The sequence below is a fragment of the Hippocampus guttulatus genome, chromosome 9 (assembly GCF_054856545.1).
Source record: "Hippocampus guttulatus isolate MCC_2025c chromosome 9, RoL_Hgut_1.0, whole genome shotgun sequence".
Taxonomy (NCBI): Eukaryota; Metazoa; Chordata; class Actinopteri; order Syngnathiformes; family Syngnathidae; genus Hippocampus; species Hippocampus guttulatus.
The window spans coordinates 9,419,254-9,432,989 of NC_141269.1; the positions used below are offsets into that span (position 1 = coordinate 9,419,254).

The following is a 13,736-nucleotide window of genomic DNA, read 5'->3' on the forward strand; positions in this document are numbered from 1 at the left end:
TTTTATGCATTATATCAAGTCTCATTGCATTTTGAATGAATTCTGTTCAATTGCAGTTTTTCTTTCCTGGCAATTGAACAGAATTGACTTTTACCTGAGGTTATTTATTTTGAATGATACTGTATGTACTTGTCTGAATAATTTGTTACCATAGTGAAAGCCTTACATCAATGTTTTCATTGTCATCTCAATGTACCTGTATACTATTTGGTATGGATTAGCTAAGGTTATTGATGCCTTTCATGTCTTTTTATTGCTGAACTATCCAAAAAAGTGTTTGCTCTGATCTTCTTTAGTCTCCATAAAAATAAGTTTTCCTCTCTTCCTGCCAGACCCCTTTTGAGCGGTGCGCTTGTCTCATCATCAAGTGTAAATCAGCGGATGTGGCGCCAGCTTGTCACTTATATTTTCTCGCCGGTCTTCTTTGGGGACGTTTTGACGTTGAGCAACGGCTGCATTATTAGTGCTCTCTTGAAGTGATTCCGTTGTCTGTAATTGTCATGATATGTGATGATTGGGAGTGCGGCGTTTTTCTATTTAGCCTACAGTCAACCCTCCTGTCAATTCCACTGTTGGCAACCTAGTTTCCAAGCCCTCGCAGTTCCTCCCTTATTTGAAGATGATAAACGAGTGCTTTAGGAATCTGAGTCGCAGCCAACGTTGCGTTGCCTTCTTTTTCAACTTTCGAAAAGACTGTGCAGCCATCAGTTTGAATATTATAAGTGTTGTGATCGTCTTTATTTATTTATTTACACCCTCTTCTCTTTTTTTTTTTTTTTTCCATCACCAGATTGCCTGTGCAGTCTTTGCGGCCCTGCTTCATTTCTTCTTCTTGGCAGCCTTCACCTGGATGTTCTTGGAAGGAGTGCAGCTATATATCATGCTGGTGGAGGTGTTTGAGAGCGAACACTCCCGGACCAAGTACTTCTACCTGGCAGGATATGGCGTGCCTGCTGTCATAGTGGCCGTCTCCGCTGCGGTGGACTACAGGAGCTATGGCACCGACCGAGTGTAAGCAACATGGGGGTGGTGGGGGGGGGGGGGGGGTGATGGGGTGTGAAGGAAGGATGGGATGGAGGGAGTGTGCCTACTGTCGTTTTGGCTGTGGCACTGGACTCTACAAGCGCTTGAGAAGTGTCACTACAGAGAGGCTGAGATAGGGAAGAAGCAGTCAAGGATGGCGAATAGGGACATGGAGAAGTATAGGCGCACAACAATGTGGCCATATTGAAAGGGTTTGAAGCGAAAGCTTGGCCTCCTTGTGTGCAGCAGATTTATTCCCGGGAGGGAGCGTGCTGTCGTCGACGTACATGACGACATACTAACGCATGCTTGACTGAATCACGGGCTGAATCCAAGAGAGAAGGCAGCCAACACCTCATTCATACGAAGCATATGCACGCACCACGTGCAAGAGTCAATCTCATGAAAGTTTCAACATGTGTGACCTATGCCTGGGAAATGAGGTCACCGTTGTATTCATAGGTGCTCATGCGCTCGCTGGCCACAACATTACATAAGGCCGCACCTCATAAAAATAATACGACGTAAGAATTTATTTTGTGACATTACAAAACCAAAAACACCAGGAACAGCTTCCAGTGTGATGTCGTGCAGTTCATACGTGATGAAAAAAAATGAACACCCGATAATAAACATTGTTAGACCACATAGTGAAGTTGATATCTCGTCGCAATAATCGAACAAAAGAATGGCCATGAGGCTCTTTCATTCTGCACACCATTTTACAAATCCACGGATGCTATGTAACTGTATCATATGATGTGAGAGATTCAGCATTGACACTACAACAATCTGATTGGACACAATAACCTCATGTCTTTTAGTCTTTGAAATGTCATGTATTGATGACACCGTTGTCAAAATGATCCCCGTTTAACAATATTCACCCGGGCCAGTAGTTGTCACTTTGTAAAGATGCAGTACCCCGTCCCAAATAGTGTGAGTTTGAGTACCGTTTTACAATTTGACGTGTAAGTAATGCAATTCAGTTGAACGCAGTAGCAGTGGTAGTACACTTAGGGGATACTGGATAAAAAATGTTCACCTTTTCAGGGACAGCGGTTATGACAGTGGACAGCTTATGTTATCAGGTTGGAGGCTGCATGAAAGAGTTAAACACAAATGGCTGTAGTCTGGCACGGCGGCTGTATGAAGTTTTGGTATTTCTACAGACCCCTGCAAGCAGGCACAGCATGGCGCATTCAAAGAAAGGCCGTTGTGGGTGTGAACACAGCCAACTTCATTCGCCGCCAATCGAAGCGACTCTTGTCACTCCCTTTAAAAGCGCCATGCGAGAGAGGTGCTGGTCGTCCTTGACATGGCGGAAGAAACCGATTTGCTTGTGTTTTGCGGCAGCTTGAGGCACGCAAAGTACATTCGTGCAACTGAAAGCAAACCAGATCATGTAAAGTTGGAGAGGGAGATCACACATCTGTGAAGTGGGCAATTGGAGAGCTCCATCCACCCGGAATGCATGTCTCCCTGCGAACAGATCTTTGAATGGATATTATCATACTCAAGTGGGGAAAATCACTCCAACTTGAATTCCACGGGGTGCCTTTGATTGCGTAATGAAAACGGACATTGAAAGGGCACCACACGTATTTGACAATGATGCACCGCCAAACACAAAGACTTTGTATGACTGTTCAATTTTTCAAACTTCAACATTTATGTTAAACATTTAAAATCTCTTGCTCGCATGCCTTATAAATAAGTGCTTCCATACAGGCAGTGAACAATGACAGCACATTATCAAGCTGTTAAATGATTCACATTTTCGCTCTGCTGCTCTGGAGACCGTTTGTAAAGTTCAGCTTTCCACGGGGTGCTCGTCACTCTGTGGAAGTTGGGCGAGCGGGAAAGGGTTGAATCTGATGTTGAAGGTGCACCGATGCCACTTAGCTCAATATTTCATCTCTGGATAATCAATAAAACATGAATCTGCATGGCGGGCTTCTGATGAATGTTCACAGCGTGTACTTTTGTGGGCTAGTTGACAGAGCTCTTTTTAGACGATTAAATTTGTTGCGCAGTAAAAAAAAAAAAAAAGCAAAATTACGACAATAGACTTCGGAGCGTTGTCACAAAACAGCAAGTTTCAAAAACATGTCTTTGTTAGAATAATAGATTAGAAGCTATCAATTTATCACAAGTCGTGCATTCTTATGAGCATCAAATCAAACACCATTCATCTTCCAAATTAAACTCGGCCTGAGCCCAAAATAGGAATTGCTTTCGCAAGTTTAAAATTCCTTGACGGTGTCAATAACAACAAACAGCATTAATCAGATTAACTGAAGATGATTTCATGAAAATAAAACTGTGTTTAATTGAAGTGCTTCATATAATTCACTCGAAACTTCATTAGGTTCAACTGATCCATCAAATTGTCACGTTTTGCGAGGTGGTGGCTGAAGGACGGCAAGGGTGGAGTAGGGTGGACTGAGCAAAATGTATTGAACAAAAATACAAACAGGAGTAGACTGGAAAAGTATCTGAAGTATACAAACAAAGTATTGAAAACGACACGAAAGCAAAGTAACAAAAACCTAAAACAGAAACAAAACATGACAGTGGCACTCAGACACTCACAATGATCCAGCAAAGACTGACAGAACCTGCGAAACGAAATACAAACAAAGTGACGAGAGGACGAGAAACACCTGGACAAGACACAAAGGGTTGAGCGAGCTGATTGGTTCAACACAAGGGACCCGGATGACGACAACAGGTGGAGACAAAAAGGGCACATGAGGGGAAAAAAACCCAAATGTAACCTAAAACAAACATATAATACAAATACCAGTAATACAATATGAAAAAGGCAAGCAATTACAAGGCACAAGCATGCTCAATTTTTCACTGTATTATTTTTGAAATATGATAATTTCTCTGGTGCTATCCTGAATCTGCAGTGCGCCGCATAATACTGAATGCTGTTTTGAAGAGTCTCCACACCCTTGTACAAATGTGAGTTGTAATGTAAAGAAATGAGACCCAGATAAATTATTTAGAAACTCTTTCCACCATTATTGTGGCGTATAACAGCTCAATTGGGGGGGGGGGGGGGGGCTCTTTTTGAAAGGGCATGTAAAAATAAACGACTGAAGTAATGTAGTTGCACAAGTGTGCACACCGTCCTATAACTGATGATGTGAGGTGATTTTGTGTTAATTGCTCGTTGGCCAAAATGTTCAACCTTGGTTTCATCGAACCACTACGAATTCTCTCACTCCCTTGTGCAAAATGAGTCAGTATTAACACAAAACCTTCAAACTGCGAAAAAGCAAACATATAAAGGTATGAAAAGCCTACTTGGACTTTCCAAATGTATTTGAGGTCAACCAGTGGCACATTAAATGGTGGGTGTCATGTGTATAGACTCCTATTTACCTTCAATCATAAGAGAGACATTTTCATTTATTTTGGTCTCATTTAATTTCTGTGACAAAAGACCTGGCATTTGAACAGGGGTGTGTAGACTTATTCTAAGAAGGTCAAAATATGAGAAACCGCTCTCAGTATAAAGCAGTGCAATTTTACACCGCTGCAAACTACCACAAGAATATCAGTTTATATTCATTATAATTCATTATAAATGTGCATCGCACTGACGGCATCAGTGAAAACTGAGTGATATAATCATTTGTCAAGGCAGAAATTGTCATTATGATTTCATATACAGCTCTAACTTATATATTACATATGTATCACATTATTCATGCAATACGTTTGCGACATGTCAATCAAATCTCAAGATCCATGCCAAAGCGAAATTGTTGATATCCCTATTCAAGTTGGCACATTCAGTCTATGTGTGCCACGTGGTGGCCAGTTAATGTCATGCTTCACCCAAACAACCTGTGTCCCTACATGTAAACCGAACTAATTGGATAATAAATCCAGCTAATAACGTACCTTTTATAGAAGCAAAACATGAGTTATGTGGCACATTTACAATCCACCGCCTTGAAAATGGCACCACTTCTTGCCTTTTTGAACAAAAATATGACACGACGCCCCTTACTGCGCCCCAAATCTCGCTCACGTCTCCTAAGGAAGGTGGGGAGCAATGACTTGATGCAGGAGGCCATGGCGGGAGATACAATGACACAGTGCGGGGCCCCCATAATGGGGGAACGCTCTAATGTGGTGGAAATTGAAAGATTAATAATTCAAAAGTAGCCGGCCGTGAATCAGTCAGCCATTTTGCTTCAATGGAACTTTTTAAGCGCGGAGTTGTAACCCGCCGAGTGGAAGGTAGACTTTCTCCTCCCTTACATGCCACAAATGAGGAAACTTTCGGGGTAGCAGCAACATATGCAATTGTGCATTGAGGGTGGATTAAGGGGTAGCGAACGAAGAGGAAACGTTGTCGCGGTGTATGTGACGACACATGAGTTGGCTCATTGAACCATTCTTTTTTGAGACTGCGGCAGAATGGTTCGGATAGACTAAAATGGGACTTCCTCAAACAATGTGAAAAATTGTGTCGTGCCGTAATAGTAATTTCTGCTTCACGGAGGATATCCGAAGGCCACATAGTGACTCCAAATGGCAAAAAGCCCCCCCCCCCCAGCCCCCGCCCCCAAAAAATAAACCCAAAAAAAAGGTTGATTCACCATTATCATAATAATTTCTCCTCAAACTTTTCAAAATCCCCAACTCTGACCATAACTACCATGCGCACCCCAAAATTTCATAAAATCATTTATTTGTTATTAATGACTCGATCATATTTAAAAAAGGTATTTGGCTCATTATATTTGTTTTAAGTCGATGTGCATTTTTTTTCGAATGACATAAGTAATTGCAAATTATTTTGCTTCCCCCTCGAGCTATGGTCCTAGGACCTCTGACTCAGTTTGAGAATCACGGAACTGGTTCACCACAACTATTCAGTTGTGGTGAACCAGTTCTTCTTTGGTTTCTTTGAAGTTTGATGGAAATTCGTTTTTGTGTAATTCAGCAATTTGTGCGCCTCCATTCTCCACCGTAGTCCCAACCCCAGACTCCATAAAAAGAGTCTTCCAAGGCATACCTCCGTATTCAAAGACCACATTGTTATCTTTCCCCAACCCACCATGTGACGGTGTCATACACAGCCCTTGGGTTGGAGTGAAGGTATATTTATCACGGGTGATCATCTCTCACCATCTCACCTCCAAGAATATGATGTATGTTGGAGCCATGTGCTTCCTCTCTTTCTTTCCATCATTCCTGTGTTTCTCACAATTTGAAAGTCATGTCAATAACTTGTTCCCCATTCCTTCAGAGCGTGTGTGTGTGTGTGTGTGTGTGTGTGCGTGCGCGTACGTGTGTGATGCATAAACTGTCATCTGCTGGTAAATCTTTTGCCATCCAGCATCCCTCTGAGACATGTTTTAATCCCCCTGCATCTTTCCGCTCTCTTTAGGTGCTGGCTGCGACTGGATACATACTTTATCTGGAGCTTTATAGGCCCTGCTACACTCATCATAATGGTGAGATACACACACACACACACACACACACACACACACACACACACGCATGCTCACTCTCAGCACACTTGGCTTAGCTGCCATATTGTTTGTGCAAGTCACGTGGAAGTGCCAAATCTGTTTTGGTTTCCCCGTGCATCTCGAAAGTGTGAAAACGGATCAATTTAAAATCATCCGTACATGTGGATTAACTCTCAAATTGTAGTCCAACAAAAGGGAAATATTTTGGATGGCAAACCATTACCCAAAATTTGAGAAAATCTGACTAAGCAAAGTAAAAACGAGAATCAAAATGTGTCAAATCAATCCCTGTCTTGAAGGAGATGCAAAAATGACTGTAGCCTCTTATTTGTATGCCAGGTGATCTGCTTGCAGAATCAGCGTTACAGGGGGGCATTTACGGGCAAATGAGCCCCTGTGACCGCAGACCAGTTTTACAATACAATACAATACATCTTTATTTATATTGCACTTTCACAACAGATGCAACTCTAATAAAGTTTTGGTATATCCTTCTTGGCGGCCCGGTAGTCCGTTAGCACGTCGGCTTCACAGTGCAGAGGTACCGGGTTCGATTCTAGCTCCGGCCTCCCTGTGTGGAGTTTGCATGTCCTCCCCGGGCCTGCGTGGGTTTTCTCCGGGTGCTCCGGTTTCCTCCCACATTCCAAAAACATGCATGGCAGGCTGATTGGACGCTCTAAATTGTCCCTAGGTGTGAGTGTGAGCGCGCATGATTGTTCGTCTCTGTGTGCCCTGCGATTGGCTGGCAACTGGTTCAGGGTGTCCCCCGCCTACTGCCCGGAGACGGCTGGGATAGGCTCCAGCACCCCCCGCGACCCTAGTGTGGATCAAGCGGTTCGGAAAATGGATGGATGGATATATCCTTCTTATTCCTAGTGCACATGTGCCTTTGTGTGAATTGTGGGTGCAACTTCCAGTATGAACATTTATATTTACATGGTAGCTATTCGTGCGAGTCCACATTCTATGACAGTTGCAGACGCAGACAATGAGGGCATGCCAGTTGTCGCAGCTCAAACGAGTAAACATTACAATCATAAATTCATAAAATTGCTCTTATAGCCGCAAGTTCAATTTCTTCTGGTTGTTTGTACAACCGCCAACAGCGGAACAAGTTCCCAAGCTGTGCAACACATTTTTAAATGCTACGGGGGTTTACAATCGTTTAGAAAAGGAAAGAAAAAATGTTCAAACAAACCGCTCCTGGAAACAAATGGCTAACTGCTACTTCCGGTGTCACACAGGAAGTAGCGCCCATAATTTTTGGGCATCAGAGCCCTCAGTAATAAGGTGGATAGCCTGCCTTTTTGACCACAGTCAGCTGTGATGAGCTTCAGGTCCCCTGTGGCCCTTAACAGGATAAAATGTTAAAAACTAAATGGATGGTAGTAATGTGTCTCCACTGGTTTCAGTCCTTGTACACTTCACTGAGGAAGCTTTATTAAGTTCATTATCTTGAGGAGCACGCAGGCAACAACAGCCTCGTGTTCTGCCATGTACTATACGAGAGCCTGCTACCACAAACATTTGAAATCTCCTACAGCTTATTTCATAAAATGCCAGCAAAGTGCAAATGGAACAAATGTGAATGTTATTGCCCCTTCAGAATCTTGCAGCCGACAAGGAACAGCTTATGTGCTACTTTGACTTGTACACAGAGTTGGAAATAGAGCTGGAGCTTTTGTCAGACGCAGATAAAATACAAAATAGTCACAAAAACGCCACGGTAGCAATAGGACGTGTTCCCAATTAAATTAATGCCAGAATGCACGCTGCTGTGCTCTGTGCTTGTCTTGAAGTCAGCCTGCTGACACTGGCTTCTATCGCTGATCTGACCAAGATTATGAGAGGGAGCAGCGTAGTGTGCAGACTTTACACCCGCTGCTCACCAGACAGCCTCTGAGATGGAGCACAAAAACGGCTTTATTAAAACACTAAGGGCAACTGTGAGACTCGGATCTGTCCTCTCACAGTGGTCCTGAATGGTTTATTATAACTTCAGGATGTTCCAAGCTTTCAGCACATCAGGTGAACTTTAGTGAAACTGTGTCAGCAAACTTACGAGTTACTCTTGGCCTGTGCCTTGAGAGTGAATTGTGTGTTTGAGTTGGGACGAAGAACTAACTAGTATCTGTCTGTGTGTTTCAGCTCAATGTAATCTTCCTTGGCATTGCTCTCTACAAGATGTTCCATCATACGGCCATCCTCAAACCAGATTCTGGGTGTCTGGACAACATCAAGTAAGTGTACATTCGGTCCTGCTAGCTGCTGATGGTGCACACTCGTGGGCATGAAGATAGGGGGACATCAATACATGAGTTTTAACTGTCGTTTTAGAATGCGCGATAACAATTCGGAGACAGAAAAGCTGCCCTTCTTCTCTCCTGGAATCCACCTACAGCGGCTTTAAAGCCCATCAACACATTATGTACTGTCTGCCTGATCCATAAAAATGGACTTATTGAAGAGAGTGGCTTGACTTGGGCAACATCTAGATGTGTTGCTGTTGCCCAGCAACACGATGGAGGCAAAAAACCCCCCCCAACAACTGCTTTTATAGAAAGTGCAACACCTTCCAAATCGAAGTTTGTTCTTTCTTTTTTTTTAACCGCACACATCCGCCACCACATTACGTGCACACGCACAAATCACACTTGTCCACTATTTATATTACTCGTAACCTGTAGCAGCAGCAGCTTTACTAAATCTGCTTGTCCAAGATGGTAATGATAGTTGTGAGACTCTCCGAGTGGTCTACATTTCAAGTTTTAAAATGATATGTGATCTGTTGACGAGTCATTTAAAACTGGACTGCACCCTATTCACCTTAATACAGATTTTTAAATACAATGATAACAAAATATAAATATAATTGACCCCCGCATACTCGTGGTTCGGCATCCATGAATTTGCATGTCTGTAGATTTGTTTTCAATGTATTTTGTTTTTCTTTTCTTTTTGTCAAGAGTCAGGTGGGATAGGCTGCGGCACACCTGTGGCTCTGACCCGGACCACTGGTCTAGAAAAGAGATGGATGGATATACTTTACGCCCCCCCCCCCCCCCCCCAAAAAAAGTGTAATACCGTTAGCTGGAAATTACGCTCCATTTCAACTTTTTTACTAATTTCATACCTTATCTTCATACTTCATTTCATTATCATAGTGTGAATGCACTCAACGATTTTGGAAAATAATCACTTTTTTTACCCTCAAAATTGCGTTTGATATTTAGTATGCAATTCTTTTTTCAAGGTCCTTTTCTAATATAGTTTTTCACAAACAAAGTCTTAATTCATTTTTATTACATTTAATCTTCATATATAACCGCTGACAGCCTAGCAGGGTGTTTTCATTTTCAAATCATCTTACCCGAGGATGTGTTTTGATTGGTCACCGCTTAGTGGCGCGCATGCTACTGTGTGTGCGCAAACATCAGAGACTCATAAATGGAAGTCAACACTTTTAATGTTATATGGGGGCGGTACGCTAAACAGTGGTGGTGGCTCAACGACACAAAATAAATGGCGCACACATTGAGCTTTTATTTATTGTTTTTTTGTTTTTTTTTAAGCCTTGCAAGGCGAAAGAGATCAAACATGTTACGTCCTCGTGGCAATGATGAGACATAAAACGAAAAGCGAAAATCACGTCCACATAGGGCGGCAGGTTTTAATTACAGCGCTCACGCCTCCCTTGACTCTAAATTTCTCTGCTGTCCTTCTCTCTGAATTTCAACATGTTTGATATAGTTATCCACTGATGTTTCTTTTTTTCATTCTGGTCCCCTGTGAGCATTTTACTCATCATTCAGCTACTCATCTAATGACATAGTACATTTAAAAAAAAAAATGAGACTCCAAAAACAGACACCATACATTGTTGTCTCGTGCATTGGACCCGTCTGTCTGTGCCTCTTCAGCTAAGCTGTCTGCATTCTGCCTCCACGTTCACTGTACAAACCCAAAGGGAGATCTGTCTGAATATGACTGCTCCTTCCAATCTCGTACCCATTGTCTTTCTTTAATTCAGCATGTTTGTACAAAACACATCTCATTTTTGTCTGACATCATCTCAAGAGGCCTCTTATTGAAATTCGCGTCATTATTGTCTGCATATGACCCTCTGAGAACGTTGCTTGAAAATATGACTTCATTCCAGAACGAGCGAAGCGTCTCTGTCTGCCTGTGCTAACTAATCACGGCTGTGTTATTCTCCCGTTCCAACCGACGCGCGAGACAAAAGGCTTCGGTCTAATTTGAGCAATATGCCGCAGCTCCGTGGCGAGTGGCCCGCCGACATGCGGCGCGCAATGTTTAAAGTCAATCACGAGACGGTGGGATCATTCGTTGTTGCCTATAAACACCAACGCCGCCATCTCCTTTGGCGACAGCGCTCGGGGGCATTTCAGAAATTAAGGAGCAACCACAGGATGTTTCCTTCAGTGCCTTTCTGGGGGATGTGATCAAAAGGCCTGATGATAGATTAAAATCAAAGAGCACTTTAAAGAATCGGACGCCCTCCCCCTCCAACATTTTTAATGGAATTCTCGCTTTCTCTGAATGTGCTGAAGGTTGAATAGATTGTAATCTAGTTGGCTTTATTAGTCATGTCCCATTTCCTCATTAATCATAATCATAACTGTGCCCTTTTTTTCCTCTCCTTCCTTTTTGTTTTCTTTGTCTCTTTAATTTCAAGAGATCATACGTTGCCTTTGGTAAGGCCGTTCTCCAATCAAGATGCCCCGCAGACATTTTGAATGGTTTGCCTGTCGGCTTATGTGTCTGTAGAAGCAGCTTCCCTTCCTTAATAGACCCGGTCGTGTCTACTCATCTCCCTGGAATATGAATTACTTGAGCACGTGTGACGTTTGTGAGCTGTTTCTTTGACCCATATAACTTGCCCAACGTGCTGTTGAAATGTTACACTGGTTAGATGTGAGCGAGGGGAAGCAGCTGAGAGGCTGACTTAAGGGAGCACCGAGGGGGAAGAGAGGGGGCACAGAAGGAAGGAAAAGAGGGATGAGCGTGCTCCTTTATTGGAGAGGGTCGGCAGACGGGCTTTATTGGCGCTTATGTCTCGGCTGAATGGTGCCAGAGAGGGCAACATCAAATCAATCACCCCAGTCGCACTCACTTACTCTCTTCTTTACTTTCTCCTCCTTCCTCCCGACTCTCCTAATATCTCGCTAAAATCCTTTGCTATACCCCCCCCCCCCCACACTCATTCTGTCTCTATTCCTTCCATGGGAGGTGATCGCTGGCCAGTCAGCCAATCGCATTAGAGGCCATTATCTAAGCTGAAGTGGAGCAGAAACTGTGACCTTTTATGGGGAAATGTCGCTTTCTGATGCCCGTAATATCCCCCAACCTGCTGCCCATTGAATCCCCACACAGGCTGTATGCATGCCCGTTGTAACCAGCTCTTATTTGGATCACACCTTTTGACACACTCTCATTATGCTCGGCTGTGCAGTGGAGGCGTACTGGATTTTACACGAAATCAACCAGCAAGGTTTGCAAGTAATTAAACGGCTAGACTAGCAGTTGGGTCTGTCGAAAAATGTTGCAAAGTTTGAAGCAAGATCATCTGAAGCAAAAAAAGAAAAAAAAAACATTCCCATGGGGAAAGTGATCTGAGTGGGTCCCAGTTTGCAAAATGACCACGTCAATACTGCAAATAAAAGAATAGAGTGGAATTCACAGCAGGCGAAGCAGACCGAACTGCAAAATAACATTTGGCACTGTAAGAATGCGGCAACCTTAAAAAGTAAAAGAAAATCTGTGCCAGACAGAAAATAAATAGTGTTTGCTTTCCCAGGCTAGCCTCTATATGTCTGCATAGGGGGGAAAAAAAACTGAACGGAAGGAAGTGAAAAGCAATACAGCTAAATTTAGAACAGACCGATTTAAGTTAAAAGTAAAAAAAATAAATAAAAATGTACAGCATGAAACAGGGAAGTAAAGTGTGACAGCACCTTGTGGCTTGGCCATTGATCTGTTTCCCTTGTCCTCTGTTATTCTGCTTTTTTGATAAATGTAGTCTATATAAGAAAGGGCAGCACGGTAGAAAGGTGGTTTGCATTTCTCATAACAAAGTAACGTGGTAGAGTAAATGGATTGATTTCGAATATTAATTTAATGGAACTTGAAAACGCCTGTAAGAGCCGATCCCATTAAAGATTTCAGGATTTGGAAAAAAGTCTTCTCGATAGCGCTGCTATCAGCGAGGTTATGGCCTCTCCCACCTTCCTCCGCATCTGTGATGTTTGACGCTTCCAGGTCGAGTTTGAAACTCTTCAGGAAAACCACGATCGGGTTTCTTCATCCAACTTTGTCAGGGATTTAGGTAACCCTCCCTAACCCCTTTCTCATCCTTTATGGCACCATGTTGCATCACAGTTGGCTGAAGAGCATTTTCTGATCGAGGGCAAGCGATAAGGTTAGCATAGCGCAAACGGAAAAGTACTCTGTCTGAAATAGGGGTCCATTATCCATGGCTTCTACTGACCTTTATGTTTGACGCATTTAGAGAATCATCATTCTTTTCAAAGACTGTAGTGTGCGGAGTGCAGCACAAGGAGGGGAAAAAAGCTTTTCTCACAGATCCTCCCTTTCCTGCAGGTCTTGGGTGATCGGGGCCATAGCCCTGCTGTGTCTGTTGGGCCTCACCTGGGCTTTTGGTCTGATGTACATCAACGAAAGCACCGTCATCATGGCTTATCTTTTCACCATCTTCAACTCGCTGCAGGGCATGTTCATCTTCATCTTCCACTGCATTCTGCAGAAAAAGGTGAGTAACATGCAGTGCATAAATGGATTGTAGTGAACAGAGTGATCGAGGCGCACAAATGACGTACTTGATATCCAATCGGTAAATCTGTGTCTCCGTTGATATAATTATTCAAATCACATGGTATCCATTTCCTCAACTTTTGATCCCGCATTACAATTAATGCACGTGGATATTTTTGAAATATTATTATCGGAGTAGTTTTTAATTTGATCAGCAACAAAGCTCCTCTCAGAGACACAATGTCCTTACGAACCCCTTTATATATATATATATATATATATATATATATATATATATATATATATACAGTACATATATATATATATATATATATATATATATATTGATATATTGGGCTATGGTGACCTAATGGATGAGAGAGTTTAGCATGCATACTGTACACAACAAATACA

General features: G+C 42.7%; 1 protein-coding gene across 7 annotated transcripts in view; it reads left to right on the plus strand.

The window, feature by feature from the left end:
* Positions 1–13,736, plus strand: part of adgrl3.1 (adhesion G protein-coupled receptor L3.1) — a 150,569-nt gene that overhangs the window by 123,901 nt on the left and 12,932 nt on the right. For all 7 annotated transcript variants that reach the window (XM_086119558.1, XM_086119553.1, XM_086119555.1 and 4 more), the window contains 4 exons: positions 791–1,011; positions 6,443–6,509; positions 8,679–8,770; positions 13,152–13,320. In XM_086119558.1, coding sequence (XP_085975684.1) covers positions 791–1,011; positions 6,443–6,509; positions 8,679–8,770; positions 13,152–13,320 — 549 coding nt within the window. The remainder of the gene's footprint in view (positions 1–790; positions 1,012–6,442; positions 6,510–8,678; positions 8,771–13,151; positions 13,321–13,736) is intronic.